The 16,888-nt window shown below is 44.9% G+C and overlaps 1 protein-coding gene across 11 annotated transcripts in view; it reads left to right on the top strand.

The window, feature by feature from the left end:
* The window catches only part of NRAP (nebulin related anchoring protein), a 70,983-nt gene that overhangs the window by 4,103 nt on the left and 49,992 nt on the right, over positions 1-16,888 (top strand). For 4 of the 11 annotated variants that reach the window (XM_023240955.2, XM_011287568.3, XM_011287564.3 and 1 more), the window contains exons 4-12: positions 2,386-2,502; positions 4,670-4,774; positions 5,872-5,979; positions 6,695-6,799; positions 7,560-7,667; positions 7,989-8,093; positions 11,455-11,562; positions 12,523-12,639; positions 15,116-15,220. In XM_023240955.2, coding sequence (XP_023096723.2) covers positions 2,386-2,502; positions 4,670-4,774; positions 5,872-5,979; positions 6,695-6,799; positions 7,560-7,667; positions 7,989-8,093; positions 11,455-11,562; positions 12,523-12,639; positions 15,116-15,220 — 978 coding nt within the window. The remainder of the gene's footprint in view (positions 1-2,385; positions 2,503-4,669; positions 4,775-5,871; positions 5,980-6,694; positions 6,800-7,559; positions 7,668-7,988; positions 8,094-11,454; positions 11,563-12,522; positions 12,640-15,115; positions 15,221-16,888) is intronic. The other 7 variants (XM_006938185.4, XM_011287566.3, XM_011287565.3 and 4 more) reach the window with 7 other exon arrangements.

Genomic DNA, 16,888 nt, shown 5'->3' with positions numbered 1-16,888 from the left:
CCCAGTAATTGCCTGCTGAGGTCGCTTTCTCCTGCTTCCCCACCAGCGAAAATTTCAGAGGGACGGCAGCAGTGTCCCTTCTGGGCCCCGAATCTTATAGCCACCTTGGGAAGTGGGATGGATTACTTTCTTACCCTCTTGCATCTCTGAGAGACTTTGCCCACGGAATAAAAACCAAATTAGTTGTACATGTGCTAAAAGAAAAAAAAGAACAAAAGGGGTGCTGGGGTGATGGTGATGAAGGAGGAAAGTAAAGATGTTGAGTAGGCATTTGGAGCAGGTTGACATTTTTGCGCTTCCTAAGTGCCTCCCTTTTAAAAATAAATAAATAAACGTTTGAGACACCATTTCCTGTTTGGCAGGCGTGAATGGGATTTTTAGGAGAGTAAAACATCTAGATTCTCTTTTATTCAGAGAGTAGACTTTAGCTCTTAATGCTTCCTTACCTCACTAGTGACACCTATGGCCTTTTTCCTCTTCCTACTTCCTTAGAATGATCTGGAATGTCATGAAAAGTCTCCAGAGAAGCAGGCACTCCCCGGTGATGGATTTGTCCTGTGGGTGGAGGACGGCAGATAAGGCTTTCTGTCTATCTTGGTCACACGATTCTGATTCTTTATGTCAGTGGCTCTCAAGGAGGGCAGTTTTACCCCTCGGGGGACATTTGTGATGTCTGTGGACCGTTTAGAGTGTCACAACTGTCAGAGAAGGGTACTGTTGGCATCCGATGGGTAAGGAGCAGGTATGCCTCTAACCATCCTGCAATGCACAAGGCAGTCCCCACAAAAAAGAGATACCTGGCCCCAGATACCATCAGCGCTGCTATGCGGAACCCCTGCCTTATATTCACGGGATGTTTGTGGTAGTTTCTCAAAATCCAGGGAAGAAACAGGGAAAATGCTCTCAATTTATATATTTACAGATACACGTATTGGAGCTGCATTAGGCAGTGGCAAGCCTAGAAAGTCCATGAAAGAAAGTGCTCTTAATATGGAAATAGAATTCCCACCTTCTAAACCTGGCTCTGATTACCCATTGAATGATTTTAGTAAGGTCATTTCTTTCCTTTCCGTTTCTTTCTTCATCTGCAAAATTAATGATTTACACTTCAGCTTGTTAAAATTGCAGATTTCTGGGCCCCCTTTAGACATCATAAATTACGATATCTGGGTTTGGACCTAAGATCTTTCGAGTTTTCCTTTTATGGTTAGTCCTGCTTAGGTTCTCCGTAAGAAATCTTTGCCCCTCCCGAGGCTGTGAAGATACTGTTGAGATGTCGGTTCTGCCCAAGGTGATCTACACGTTCAGTGCAATCCCAGTCGAAGTCCTGGTGGTTTTTGTAAAAAAAAAAAAAAGGATTTTTTTTTGACGAAAGGGTTCTAAAATTGACTTGAATGCACAAAGGTTCTAGAATAGCCGAGAAATCCTGAAGAACAAAATCGAAGAACTGCAGCCACGAGATTTCAAGACTTACTACAAAAGTAGTTGTAATCAACTTGGTGTAGTATTGGCATAAGAAGAGACAGACTAGCGGAATACAATCCAAGGTCCAGAAATAGGGCTGCACGTATGTGGTCACTTGAATTTATAACGAACATCCCACTGGAAGTCGGTGTAGCAAGGACGACCTTTTTTTCTTTTTTAAAGTTTATTTCGAGAGACGGAGGGCACACACGCGAGAGCCGGGGAGGGGCAGAGAGAGGATCCCAAGCAGGCTCCGCACTGTCAGCTGCAGAGCCCAATTTGGGGCTTGATCTCACGAACTGTGAGATCATGACCGCAGCCGAGATCGAGAGCCTGACGCCTAACCGACTGAGCCACGCAGGTGCCCCGAGGACGATCTTTTAATAAAAGGCCATGGGATTATTTGGATATTTGTGTGGGAAAAAAATGAACCTGGGTACCTACTTCACACCCATACACAAAAATTAACTTCAGGTGTATTATAGGTCAAGATCAAGATAACAAAGGTAAAACGATAAAGCGTGGGAGAACGTGTACACGAATCTGGGGAGCCAACGTTTTAACAAGCTCCCCGGGTGACTGTTGCACAGACTGAAGTTAAGAGCCACTAGTCTCGTGTCTAGTGTTTCTGACGTTACTCTAACCTGCATACTTGGTGTTGTGTGAGATGTTCATAGGGACTTTCAGTCTTTTTAATTGCACTGCTAAATAGGGCTTTGCACACGACAGGTGCTCTGCACAAGCCACCTGGCTGGTGGCACAGGTGAAGCCACAGTGATACAGTGCATGTTGCCATCCACTTACGCTGCTTTGTGGGCGAGATTTAGAGAAATCCCTCCGACTTAACTACAGATTTCTTATTTTCCTTCTCTTCTCTGATGAAAACATTACCGCGTTACTGACAACATCTTCATTGTGCAGGTGGACGACCAGGATGATAGCGAACGGTTTAAATCGGTTTTTCACTGGGACATGAAATCCAGGGATGGGGCAGATGCAGCTAACAGGCAACCCCTGGTGAACGAGGTGAGAGAAGAGGTATGAAGGGGTCTGGAAGAAGGGAAAAGAACGGCACGCTCTGCGAATGAGATGCATTATTATTATTTTTGAATGTTTATTTAATTTTGAGAGAGAGCATGTACGTGTGTGCATGCGCTGGGGAGGGGCAGAGAGAGAGAGGGAGAGAGAGAATCCCAGGCAGGCTCTGCATGGTCAGCATGGAGCCCAACGTGGGGCCTGATCCCACGAACTGGGAGATCATGATCTGAGTGGAAATCAAGAGTCGGACGCTTAACTCACTGGGCCACCCAGGTGCCCTGAGATGCACCTTTAGTTTTACTTCTAGAGGAATTGATTAGGCTTTCGTTCACCCAGTTTGTGATTGCAGCTGTCTACAGAGGACATCCATCAACAGGCCATGGGGTCATCTCTACTATATCTGCTCCCAGTCCAAACTCACTAGTCAGTTTGTTGCTTCCAACCACGGTGTTTCTGTCCCTGGGAACAACCACCCAGGCTGGAAACCACGGCTGCCCTTTCTTCCTCTGATACGCCACTCAGCTCCACCCTTTCCCTGCATTTCACTCTTCCTGCTCTGATCCACATCATCTCCTGTCGAGTGACATTGGTCACACATCACTTCTTGGGTAGCCCTAACTTACCCTTCCTACCACCTGAGAATTTATGCTCACTCTCTATGGAGAGTCTTCTTTCAAAATTCCTCAGCAATTTACTTTTTAAAACAAGTTTTAATGTTTATTTATTTTTGAGAGAGAGAGACAGAGACAGAGCATGAGCATGAGCATGGGAGGGGCAGAGAGAGAGAGAGGGAGACACAGAATCCGAAGCAGGCTCCAGGCTCTGAACTGTCAGCGCAGAACCCGACTCAGGGCTCGAACTCACGAACTGCAAGATCATGACCTGAGCTGAAGTCGAACGCTTAAACGACTCAGCCACCCAGGTGCCCCTCAGCCATTTACTTTTAATTATACATGTGATACTTGCATTTTCCTCGTTGCAAAAAAAAATCCAACGTACAAGGTTAACCCCTTGTTCACCATCGCCAGTCAGTCCCTCCGTAGACGTACCTGTTGTTCACAGTCTTGTGGGTATTCTTTCAGACTTTACTCATTTACAAACATGTAATTCATTTCTTAGTACTTCCATTTGGATGTGACTACTGCCACTTATTGGGGGATCTCTAATGAATTATTTAACCATTCTTTGGCTTTCTTCTTTATAAATTGAACTTCTGTCTTTCCAGATCTCCGGTTTGCCCCACGTCCAGCCCACTTGGTTCCCCATTTCTTCCCCACAATTCCAATCAGATTCACCTCCTCATGGTCTTTCATACAAAGCCTGTCGTTGCCTTCATGCTTTTGTTCCTGGTAGTCTCCACCCTAGGAATTTATTCAACAAATACTTACTGAGTCAATTATGTGCCAGGCACTGTTCTAGGCTGTTAGAACAGTTCCGGGCTGTTCATCAGTGAACAAAACTGATGAAAATCCCAACCTTCTAGAACGGTCGTCCGTCTTCCTCTCTTTGCCCCTGTTAACTGGCCTCAGCCTTGAAGGTTCAGCTCAGATTCCATCTTCCTGCCAAGAGTGGGGCCCATCTCATGTAGATCGCTTCTTAAAACCTTGTGTTTATCACCAATACGGTACATTTAAGCACACAAACATTTTCTAATCACAACCTATTTTGTATGTTGGTTTTATCTCCCTAGATAGGCCACAGATGTCTTACATAAAGAACTGTCTTCCCTTTTTTCTTTTTTTTTTTTTTGCTTTTCTGTTCCCAATGTTAATTGCTTATCCCGAGATCAGGCACATGACAGGTAGTAGGTTTTTGCAGCGTGTCTGAATAATGCTGGTTAATCTCACATTGCCCCTCCATAGCGACTCCCCTCTGCTCAATCCGGGTACAAAGATGAGCAAAGAAATGTTAAGTTATATTTAGAACCCTTCTATGATATAAGTGAATCTGAGAAAGTTCAACTTTTTTAGGATATTAGGTTATTTTCTAGGTGAGAAAAGTGAACATTTTTGTTAGCTGAGACCCACCATATGCCAATAGGAATTTATGGCCTTTAGAGAATTTCTCTTATGTTAACAGTGTATGTGAGCACGCTGGGAGGATGGGGTAGGTCTCACCAACCAATGTGTATGGTGTGTGCTTATGCATTTGTGTGTTTCCTTTATAGAGAGGCTCCTGGACCGGATATGGGGAAGGGAGTGGTTGGTGCCCAGGATCTCTGCCAGATCCTGAAATCGTAAGGATGGTTGAGGCCCGAAAGTCTCTTGGTGAGGTAAGGGCCCTAGACATTACTCTAGCAATTAGTTTGATCGTTTCTTTATCTTAAGATTGTGGTAGACAGACTACTGACCCCTCCCCCAGAGGTTACCATGTGCCAATCCCTGGAACTGTGTATCTGTTACCTTATATGGCCAAGGGGACTTTGCAGATGTGACTAAGCTAAAGATCTTGAGATAGGAAGATTACCCTAGATTATTAGGGTGGACCCAGTGTAATCACAAGGGTCCCTATAAGGAGGGAGGCGAAAGGGTCAGAATCAGAGACAAGGTGAGGTGATAACAGAAGCAGAGGTCAAAGCCATGTGGAGCCACACATGAAGGGTGCAAGTGGCCTCTAGAAGCTGGAAAAGGTAAAGAAATGGAGTCTCCTCTAAAGCCTTCAGGACAGAGTAGACCTGATCACCCGTTTTGGACTTCTGCTCCCCCCCAACACTGTAAGAGAGATTTCAGTAGATTTTCATGTAGAAAAGGCAACGTTGGCCCAGATGATGCAAGTCCTTAATGATTTGCACACTTCTAGTCCCTCCACACACCCAGGGCACTTACCTTTGAAGAAACCACTTTGGAAACTATTGTTAGTCTTTGGTGACTCAGCCTTCAGCAGATAGAAAGAAAACAGAAACACAAATGCTGTGGTGCCCGGTGTCATTCGGAAGGCTAATCATCGGAAGTACTCAAAAAGTTAGAAGGGAAAACTAACGTTTTGTTCTCCATGCCATGGAACTAATTCTCGTAGACAAGTTATGGAAGAGTCTCCCGCACATTAACCGCTGCATTAGCATACCAGCCATTGGGTCGAAGGGGTTGTGTCCTCTTTGGGTCCCCTTGGGTTGTATCAGGTTCCATAGAATTTGATGTAAGCATTGAAAGGGAAGCCCCTTGACCTGGGAAACATGATTTCTTCAGTGTTGACAGTGTTACTCAAATCGCCAACAGAATGACACCTTCAGGTTTACTGCAGGTGATCGAAGTGTTTTTCAACTACCTTATAAATCCAGCAGCATTGGTTCTGATGGTGCTTTCAATGGCAGTTTTACTGGTTCTCACCTCATATCATTCTGAATCTCGTGCTGACATTGGTTCCGACCAGCAGGAATATACAGAAGACTATGAGCAACAGAGGGGCAAGGGGAGTTTCCCAGCCATGATCACGCCTGCCTATCAAAGAGCCAAGAAAGCCAACCAGCTGGCCAGCCAAGTGAGTGCCCTAGTGCTGGTTCACCATAGGTTATGCTAATTTTTGTCACCAGTGAGTCTCTGGGATTCAGGTAAAAACCACTAAGAGAGTGCTTATGGACAGTAGGTGTCATTAGTGCGGTATTATGGAGACAGCTGTGTCCTCATCTTTTCCTTGCCCGTTGTCTTCTGTGCCTTGATTGGGCCACATTGGCCAAATGGGGAATAGACCAGGTTGCCTACCCAAAGACTGGACCGAACAATTTCTCGAGGTCGCTTTAGCGTTTCAGATGCTGATTTTTATGAAGTGGATGGCAGATCCACCTGAAGAATAGCAAAGCTTGTTGGCTAAGAGGTCAGAATTTTGGAGCCAGAATGCTAGGATTTGAATCCTGGCTGTCTCACTTACTAGCTGTGTGACCATGAGAAAATTACTAAGCCTCTCTGTTCCTCGGCTGCTCATTTGTAAAATGGGGAAAATAGTAGTCCTGCCTCATGTGATTGTTATGGAGAGGAAGTGAGTTAGTATTTGTTAATGTTTAGTTCCTGGCACTCTCTTGGACTTGACACATGAACATTGGTGCTTTTTAAAGAGGAGCTTATAAAGCAAGCCCTAAAAACTTGCCATGGGCTTGTGCTGAGTGTAGCCCGATGGAATAGCTTCAGGACAGCTGCAAGGAAAGGTCCTCACAAAGGCTGATGGGTATGACCTTGACTCTCTGCTGTCTCTTCATCAGGTGGAGTACAAGAGAGGGCATGATGAACGTATCTCCACATTCTCCACGGTGGCGGATACCCCTGAGTTGCTACGGGCCAAGGCAGGGGGACAGCTTCAGAGCGATGTAAGAAATGATGGAGGCCAAGACCCTGTGATTCTCCTTTAAGAGTCTCTATTCCTTCCTTCCTTGGAGGTGGAGGGAGGAAGTATGTAGGAGGCCTCTCAGTCCTATGTGGGAGCCAGGAAGAACTTTCTGAGGTCAAGGATGGTCAAGTCAGATAGGTCAGCTAGCACAGACCTTGTGAAAACTCTTTCTCAGAGAGAAAACTTAGATAGTATCAGTAACAAATCAGCTGTATGTGATTAATCTGAAAAAATTCTGCCCTTGTCCCTGCAAATTACAGAACGTAAACTTCTAAAGAATTTCTGCCGTTTGCCTTTTCACAGCCCAGTTGCTCCTTAGCATAACAAGACCAGGAACTTAGTCTTCTTCTGAGTGGGAAGTTTAAGCACAAATCCATGTTCGGCTTAATGAGTGGCTCCCACTTGCCTTTGGTGGAGAAGCCTCTTTTGTCTCCCAAACTCCACTGGTGGCTCCTTGAGGGCAGAAGCCTTACTGCTCCGCCCAGCCCCACCACCTGGCCCACAGTAGGTGCTTCATAAGTAGGTGTTGAATTCTGTATTGAGTGTCTCCGCGCACCAGGCATTGTGCTGGGTTTGGGGAAAAAAGAAGGTAAATAAGACATGTGACGTCCATCAAGCTGTAAGCCAATGATGCCATAGGGGGACATGGAGGGAGTTCTGCAACCCCTCATCAGATTGCATGCTAGATACTGGGACTGTGGCATGAGTTTCATTTTCTTTTTTTTTTTTTCATTTTCCAGGTGAGATACGCAGAAGACTATGAACAGCAGAGAGGGAAAGGCAGTTTTCCTGCCATGATCACCCCTGCTTATCAGATAGCCAAGAGAGCCAATGAGCTGGCGAGTGATGTGAGTGTCCGCGGCAGTGTTTTCATGTTAGGGGAGGAAGCGGGAAGTTACCTGGACCTGGCGAGTACGACTTCCTGTCTGCTTTTGCATGCACCGTGGTCCAGGAAGTAGCTCTCCTTCAGAACTCTGAAGCCGTTTTACCAAGACGATGATTGGCACTTTTATGTCTAAGACATACTCCCTGGACCCAAGCAGGAAAAAAAAAAAAAAAAAAAAAAAAAAAAAAAAAAAAAACCATTCCACAAAACACTTGGTTTTACTCCCCTGGCTTCTGTGCACAGAAGGTTAAATTCACCAGGTTTGTCCTTTGCCTTCGTTTAGGTGAGGTACCATCAACAATATCAAAGAGAAATGAAGGGGGTGGCTAGTCCAGCTGCTGGAGCTGCAGGTGCATCGTCAAGGGAATGTATGGACCAGTATGGCCAGGTAGGTGATACATCACTTGCTTTCTGACGGTCAGTTCTCAGGTCAGCAGCCCACTAGCCTGCGACACACCGATGACCCTTTAATCCGGGGTTGGGCTGTGGTTTATGTTGCCCTATTTATGAGAGGTGGATTTTCCCAGCCAGACAGCAACCACAAATAATGGCACAGGGCTCAACCTGATCCACGAAGGAAAAACAGTTTCTCAATGCTTTTCCTTTTCTTTTTTAAAATAAAGAACCTGGGGCGCCTGGGTGGCGCAGTCGGTTAAGCGTCCGACTTCAGCCAGGTCACGATCTCGCGGTCCGTGAGTTCGAGCCCCGCGTCGGGCTCTGGGCTGATGGCTCGGAGCCTGGAGCCTGTTTCCGATTCTGTGTCTCCCTCTCTCTCTGCCCCTCCCCCGTTCATGCTCTGTCTCTCTCTGTCCCAAAAATAAATAAAAAACGTTGAAAAAAAAAATAAAATAAAGAACCTATACCAATATGGTTGATTTGGCGAGAGTAAAGCATTCTCACCTATTAATTGAAGAATGGTCCCAAGGCCTAAGACTGGCTAATTTTAACTCATCCCTGTAGAAGTGTGAAAGGGATCCAAATGCAAGTCTCAAAAACTATTGAGACTGAATAGCAGGACTCATGTCTTAGAAAGTACATGTCTTATGGAGGTTACTGGATAAAGCAATATGCCAGAGAATGTGTATCTTTTCCCCAGTTTCACTTCTCACATGAACTACTTATTGATGGGGTATAGGGGTAGGTTGAGATGATAATTAGAAGCTAATTTTTATTTGTATGTCCCTCTGTATTTTCTGGTGCTAAACGGGTGTAGGAGAGAAAGGGAACATTATTTTTTCACCATTGTAAGTAAAGGGTATTGGACGGCCACGTGTGTTCTGGAAGATGCCATTCAGTGGGCTTAGTTGATTTTTTAAAAATTAATTGGCATGTTGTTCGAATTTTGGGTCAGTGGCTAGACTCTACAACACACATGATTTATTCGACATACATCATTTATGAAAGGAAACAACTTATTTCTCTTTAGAAAAATAAAACATCTCTTCATACTGGGGAGACACTCATGGAAGACTTGGGATGTGTGTGAAAATAGATTGTGACCCCTTTGCAAATGTTTAGTTTTGAGTTAAAAAGTCCCTTTTATTAAATACCATAAGTTAATTAAATGGTCTCCGTGCTTTAAACCCAATGAAATTATGTCTTTCTTGGTTTCATGTTTTAAGTATATTTTATAGAAGGCTCAAGACAACTTTAAAAAAACACTTTTAAGAAATATTTGGGGGGCGCCTGGGTGGCGCAGTCGGTTAAGCGTCCGACTTCAGCCAGGTCACGATCTCGCGGTCCGTGAGTTCGAGCCCCACGTCGGGCTCTGGGCTGATGGCTCAGAGCCTGGAGCCTGTTTCCGATTCTGTGTCTCCCTCTCTCTCTGCCCCTCCCCCATTCATGCTCTGTCTCTCTCTGTCCCAAAAATAAATAAACGTTGAAAAAAAAATTTTTATAAAAAAGAAATATTTGGTTCCTATATTTGGCAAAAAATATTTTGCGCTAAATGTGGACAGAGCTATCTGCCAGGACACGAGCGTGTCTGGACATATCTATACACATCGATGAGATGTAACCTCATAGTGTCAAAGTTATTTTCTTGGCTGAAGTTTCTGGTCACGGTAATAACAAATCTAAGAATCAAAGTGGGTGTCGTTTAATAGCACCGCCAGCAACTGTTGAGAGGATCAGTCTTGGGTGGCATTTCCTGTGTGATACAGCGGGACCCGCCAGGCATGAGTAGGAGGGAGTGAGAGAGAAGCAGACAGACAGTCAGATAAACTATAAATATCTGTAGTGCCTAAAATGCCATACAATTCATTCTTCTTTTCAACGAGTAACTGTTTTTTTAGGTTAATGGACTGTATCATATCATCAATGTATTGTTTGTAACCAGTCAATTCCCCAGGTGGATTGAGTGCCTCACTAAAAGATTTACACACCCGACATAGATACACATAAGCAGAGAAGTTAAACTAAAGCTACAAACCAAACCTACACCATAGAGCAGAATGGGAAAGAGGGGATTACCAAAGAATTCGAGAGCCTTTCTTCTTCTTTTTTTTTTAAGCTTAACTTTTTTTACTTATTGCATTTGGCCCCAAACATTCTGGCATCCAAACATAAAAGAGCACTCGGACTGAACAGTTGTCACTATTGGATAAAAAGGAAGCCTGGATTTTCTAATTTGACCCAGCCGTTTTATTTAAGAAAATGTGTGTGCCATGGGGCGCCTGGGTAGTTCTGTCGGTTGAGCGTCCGACTTGGGCTCAGATCATGATCTCACAGTTCATGGGTTCGAGCCCCACGTCGGGCTCTGTGCTGACAGCTCGGAGCCTGGAGCCTGCTTCAGATTCTGTGTCCCCCTCTCTCTCTGCCCCTCCCCCACTCGTGCTCTGTCTCTGTCTCTCTCTCTCAAAAGTAAACATTAAAAAATTTTAAGAAAATGTGCGTGCCAGACTCTGACCCTGGTACAGAAGCAGGGCAGGCCTTTGTCTTGGAGGAGGCAGGAGGTGGAGGGAGTCATGAGCCCCAGGGGGCACATGAGGTAGTTTCGCATTTGTGGGAACACAGATGAGGAAGCAGCTGATTCTGCCTGGGGCAGGACTGGGAATGAGGGAGGAGCTCCCGAGAGAGAGGGTGGCGTCTGACAGGGTCTTGAAGTATATCCCACTGCCAGGAAAGGTTTATGCCAGTGAACATCATGATGGTTCCATGGGGGAGGTTTGCTTTCGTGGGAGTCGGCGCATGCTGTGGGGAAGAGGAAGGAAGAAACAGGCCCAGATTATAATAGTCTGGAATATACATTTAGTCCCCTTTAGAGCCTTTCACCCCAAATACAAAAATTCAAATAGTTATATAATGCTCTTCTTGGCAAATTAACATACATTGCTGGGGAAATGGCATCTTGCACGTTAATGGGTTTCTCTGCAGAGATCTGTTAACGGGCCCAAGAAAGGCAGCATCTGAGATTACTGGAAGACAGAGGGACCTCCCAGGTGTCAGATATGACATGAGTACTCCATGTACTCATGGAGATTTGTAGAATGTCCGCATTTATCTGGTGGAAATGATGAAGGTGGTAATGATAATAGTTACCGTTTGCTTCGTGCTGTGTGCCAGGGACCAGTAAGTAGACCTGACCACCAAGTCTACCATCTTAGCCACCACATGGTATTGCTGGGCCCTGGAGGGACCAGTGTGGGTGGACCTCTACGGCAACAGGCTCTAGGAGGTATCACTGCTAGTCCCCCCCACCGCCATCCAGGGAGGGGAGCATCACTGATGGAAGTTTTCGACTGGCCCAGCAGGGTTACTTGGAGGAATATGAGGAGCACAGAGGAAAAGGCAGCTTCCCCGCCATGATCACCCCAGCTTATCAGAACGCCAAGAAAGCCAACGAACTCGCCAGTGATGTAAGTACCTCATCAGGAAGACCCACAGGTCGATTTCTCAGAGCTGAGCCAGAGGAAAATGTTAGCCCTCAGTTTCTCTCCAAATTTCCGACATCTGCTTCTTTTGTTCAGACTCTTCAGTCACAGATATCTGCTTCAAAGGAGACTGACACAAACAGTGGAACTCCCTTTAGGTCAGCCGAAGCAGGTGCAGATGCTGGGCTAGCCAGATGAGCGGGGCTAGAAGAGTCTTCGCTGAACGGCCCATCTAGAAACCTAGCACTTTAGGGGAAGAGCTGATTAAAATAAGCCATATGATTATCAAACTGGGTATAACCCAGTTGATAAAATGATTTTTATTTGCAGAACGTTGGCCAGCTGGCGGTCCTTGAAAGATAGGCTATAATTAAACTCGGTAGAGGGACGTGCACACATAGATCTAACACAACAACTTGAGCTTGGTCTATATATAGTTAGAAGCCAGCCATGATTTTCACACCCCGCTTGCCCTACTCCTTTACTCTGTCCTATTCCGTTATTATACCCATTTGCCAAGGAAGGTGCACTCTTGCCTCAAGAGGATAAATACCCATTTGCCAAGGAAGGTGCACTCTTGCCTCAAGAGGATAAGTAAAACACATTACTCATTTTGCCCCCATTAGCAGGTTAAGTGAGAAAATATGTTGAAACCATGGGCAGGCTGGGTTTGGAACGATACCTTTTGGGACAATTGTTTCAAGATGTCTCTTCATGCAGAATTAAGCATAAAGGGCACCAAGTGTGAAAGGGACCAGTAAAAATTTTAATACAAAAGGAACCGAGTAGTTTATGGATTTCATGGAGAAAAAAGTCCCTGTGATTTTTTAATTTTCCCTTCAGAAAGTTCTATTAAGTAAATGTTGACGTTAAATGTGAGGTCATTTTGGAGTCACTTCTCTCCTGAAGCATGAAAACAAGTCCCTCCTTGCGTGTTTCTTTCAGATAAAATACAGGCAGGACTTCAACAAGATGAAAGGGCCTGCACATTATCACTCCCTCCCAGCTCAAGACAACTTGGTTCTCAAGCGGGCACAGAGCGTGAACAAGCTTGTGAGCGAGGTGCGTATGGGGGACAGTGGACACTGGGGCGACCCCAGAGTGAAAAATGCCAGGGACTGTGGCTTATGCGCTATACGTCGTTACCAGTTCCCATGGAACGAATGCGCCGTAAAAAGCAACTCACGAGAGAGCCCAGAATCAAACAACCTGAACTTAAAATTAAGTGTCTCCAAGGGTTCAAAAGTTTCTTCTCGAATTCCCGTAGGGCTGTAGACTGTCAGACATTTCAGGCAGTAGATTTTTAGGTGCAGGATACTGCCCTAGCCAACCTTTATCACGATATGTCATTGTCAAAGAGTGGACATCGAACGTGAGAAAGTGTTTGCAGCATTGCACGTCTCCTATCCTCTTATAATTCTAGCCAGCTTTCCCAGAAGCTGTGTGTGTCATATGAATTCCCGTTACCTTGGAGGCTGGACTGGCTGCCAGGTGCTGTGTGTTGTTTGGGCTGCCTGGTATTTCAGAGTTTTTGAATTGCTGGGACTCTGGCAAGGAAATAACCCCTGGAGCTCCCAAATCCTCATCACGCCCTCCAGTCCTTTCTTTCCAGCAGCCTCTCACTGGCATTTCCCCTCTGGATCCTAAAGGCATTTGAGTTAGCAGTCTCTTGCGACAGGGAAGAGTGAGAGCTGTTAAAAGTAATCCCTTAATCAGTTATCCTCAACTGAGAAATAGATATTCAAATATCCTAAAATATTTTTCTTCTCTAACCTCAAAAGGTCTGTCCTTAACCCCGAACTGTTACTTACTCTGCGGTCCTCTAACCTTGGGCTGCTCAGAATCCCCGAGAGTGACATTTTCCTCTTCTTAGCAGGACACTCACATATTTTGGAGTCATAGATGGGTGCCTAGGTCTTGGAATCTGCTCTTTAAACAAATGTTCGCGATGGTTTTGATGCTCCAGGCCAGAGGTCAGCGAACTACAACCCGAGTGCCAAATCTGACCCATAGCCCGGTTTTGTAGATAAAGTTTTATTGGAACACCACCACCTCATGCTTGGTTACACGTTGTCGATGACTGCTTTCACACCACAAGAACAGAATCCGGTAGTTGCCGGAACTTGCTCTTGATTCACGGAACACTGGATCTAGATGGAACCTTTGAAATTGTTAGGTCCTCACTTTGTCGTAGGTCTGGAAATGTAGAGTGTCTTATTCTGGTTTAGAGAAACTTTCAGGAACAGAATTGGAACCAGATCTCTGAAAGTACCATTTTACCACCCAGGAAAAACACTGTTAACATTTTGGCCTTTGTCTGGGTGAAGATACTATAACCTAGTTTATGAATATGAAGACATTTATAGATTAGAATTCAACTATATTTACGGTCTGGTATACTTTTTTCACTTTATATCAGATTGTGAGCATTATAATGCATCTTGCATACTTTATTTATTAAAAAAATTTTTTTAAATTTGTTTTTAACGTTTATTTATTTTTGAGACAGAGAGAGACAGAGAGAGACAGAGCATGAATGGAGGAGGGTCAGAGAGAGAGGGAGACACAGAATCCAGCTCCAGGCTCTGAGCGGTCAGCACAGAGCCCGACGCGGGGCTCGAACTCACGGACCGCGAGATCATGACCTGAGCTGAAGTCGGACGCTTAACCGACTGAGCCACCCAGGCGCCCCACATCTTGCATACTTTAACAAGCATGTTTCCACCATATGTTTTATAAGATAGGATAACAAATTATATATATTTTCTTGGTGAGGTGTCACAAGAGAACCTTCGGTTTCTTTTCGCTGTTATGTTTATCCCGTAAGACAAACCAGTCGTGCTCTATTCGTGGTAATCAGTCTGCAGCTGCCTCCTCCAATTACCTAGGATGACTTGAAGTCTATTTCATGACTGTAGCCTCACATCTTGCATCCAGCTACCCAGGGGAGCTCAACTAGCCAACCCACTTAAAATTAGAAGGCACTCGATGCATCTGTTAGTGGTCTCAGTTATTATACTGCTTTGTAAAGCAACTTTTGGGCCTACGTTTTATTGAAGTGTACATACAGAGAGGTGTATAGGTCATGTGTACATAAGGGAAAGGATTTCCACAAGTGGACACATCTGTGTGCCTAGATCCAGATCAAGAAGCAGGACATGACTCAGACATATCCCTCCCAATCCCACAGACACTTTCCCCCGAGAGTGACCACTGTCCTGATTTCTCAAACCTGTTTTGCCCCTTCTTGGGCTCTATGAAATCTTACTGTCATTTCTCTTGAAAGGGACTATATATATATATATATATATATATATATATATATATATATCTTTAATTTTCAGAACCAAATTGTTGATTTACTTATTTATTATTTGAAAGGAAAACATGTACTGCTAACTTACTGTATCCTATGCCTGGTCTTTTTAAATGCTGGGTTGAAAGTTTTCTAAAAATATCCTAGTAAAGCCCTGGTGACATTTTTCAAGAGTGACTTCGGGCTTGGTTTTACTGTGCATCTGGTGTTTTGGTTTCCAAGGTGGAATATAAGAAGGACCTGGAAAGTAGTAAAGGTCACAGTATCAACTACTGTGAGACGCCTCAATTCAGGAACGTGAGCAAGATCTCAAAATTCACCAGTGATGTGAGTTTTTAACACCTCAGCGTTGGTTTGGGGCTTTGTTGATGAGCTAGTTTCTAGGTCTCTTAAGAGACAGTCTGTGTGAATATATCTGTTTGTCCCGGAAGCATGGCCTCTTAGGCACGAATACCTAAGAGTTTTGATTAAGGTTGCCTGCAGGCAGTAGTCCATGTAGTGTTAAATTCTGTCACGCCTCCCGCCACACACATGACCTTGAGTCCTCATGGTAGCACCCATCCTCTTGTGTTCTTCCTGTGTAGCAGTAGCTGGCTCCTGGTGGTGAATGCTGGGGAGGGAGGCTGGCTGAGCATGTAACATCGCCTCTCAATGTGACCTTGTGCTTCTTAGTACCCGATCCCCTTTAACCTGGGGACCCAGATGTTCTTTCCTCATTTTACAGATGAGCAGAGACATGCTAGAGTGGCATTCGCAAATCTGGAAATTCCCAAAGTTCTGGGGACGTTTCGTTTAGCACATCAAGGACCCATGCTAGATGTGATTTTATTTCTGCTTAGCTGCACATAATAGTAGAATTTAAAATCCTGAGGGAATTTGTAAGGTTCAGGGAGGAATTTATTGCCTAAATGTAGGGGTTAAGAGCACCAGCTTCGGAGCTGACAGTCCTCGCTCCATGATTAGCCAAGTGTTCGACTTTGGGCCACTTGTTTAAGCTCTCCGAGCCACTTTGTCCACCTATAAAATGGGGATGATACTAAGTCCCTCCTCGTCATGGAGTGTTTGTGAAGATGAGCCGCGTAGGATCGTGTCTCAGACATAGTAATAGATTTGTCTAAAGAATTTCACTGCCTATAAGGCGCCTGGGTGGCTCAGTCAGTTAAGAGTCCAACTTCGGGTCAGGTCATGATCTCACAGTTTGTGGGTTCGAGCCCCGCGTCGGGCTGTGTGCTGACAGCTCAGAGCCCGGAGCCTGCTTCAGATTCTGTGTCTCCCTCTCTCTCCGCTCCTCCCCCACTCACGCTCTGCCTCTCTCTGTCTCTCAAAAATAAGTAAACATTAAAAAAAAAAGGATCACTGCCTAGAAACTCTATGGCCTCCCAGGGTAGATTATTTTAACGTAGCTTCGTTACAAGCCACCCAAAGTGGTCCTGTTTATGACTTCTTGGTATCCCGTTTTGGTTTTCTCTTCATTCGGTAAGCTGCATTTGGGACGGACATGACGTCATTACTTCCCATGGTTTTAGTCGTAACCCACTTATGGTGTAAAAATCACAGAATTTGGCAAAGCTCAGGTTATATTCTTCATATAATTAGAAACGGAGGTAATAGCCTGCAGTGATTTACATGAGCCCCGAGCGCCTGCATAATCAGCGCCTGTCCGTTGGGGAGCGCCACACGCTCAGGGTAGGTTTTCACAGGGGGAAAAATCTGGTATATTTACAATTAGAAATGTTCCAAGAAAGCTGGGTCTGTTGTGTACTGCCTGTGCTCGCCCAGATCCTATGTTTGGTTGTGTGCCCGTGTTCTGGCCTCACTCCAGCCTCTTGTGCTTGCTTGAAGTGTAAGTTGTTTTGTTAAAAAAAGGTTTGTCTTTTTTACTCAGCAAAGCACTGACTACTTCGGTAGGTTCTATGTAATCATTTATATTAACAATTTAGTGCATTAAGATGAGTAGTAGTTTATCTTCAACAGGTTGGGAGGAGAATGCTTTTC

The sequence above is a fragment of the Felis catus genome, chromosome D2 (genome assembly GCF_018350175.1).
Source record: "Felis catus isolate Fca126 chromosome D2, F.catus_Fca126_mat1.0, whole genome shotgun sequence".
In the NCBI taxonomy this organism is placed as follows: Eukaryota; Metazoa; Chordata; class Mammalia; order Carnivora; family Felidae; genus Felis; species Felis catus.
Note: the sequence above shows the minus strand (reverse complement) of the source record. Positions and strands in the feature narration are given on the sequence as shown.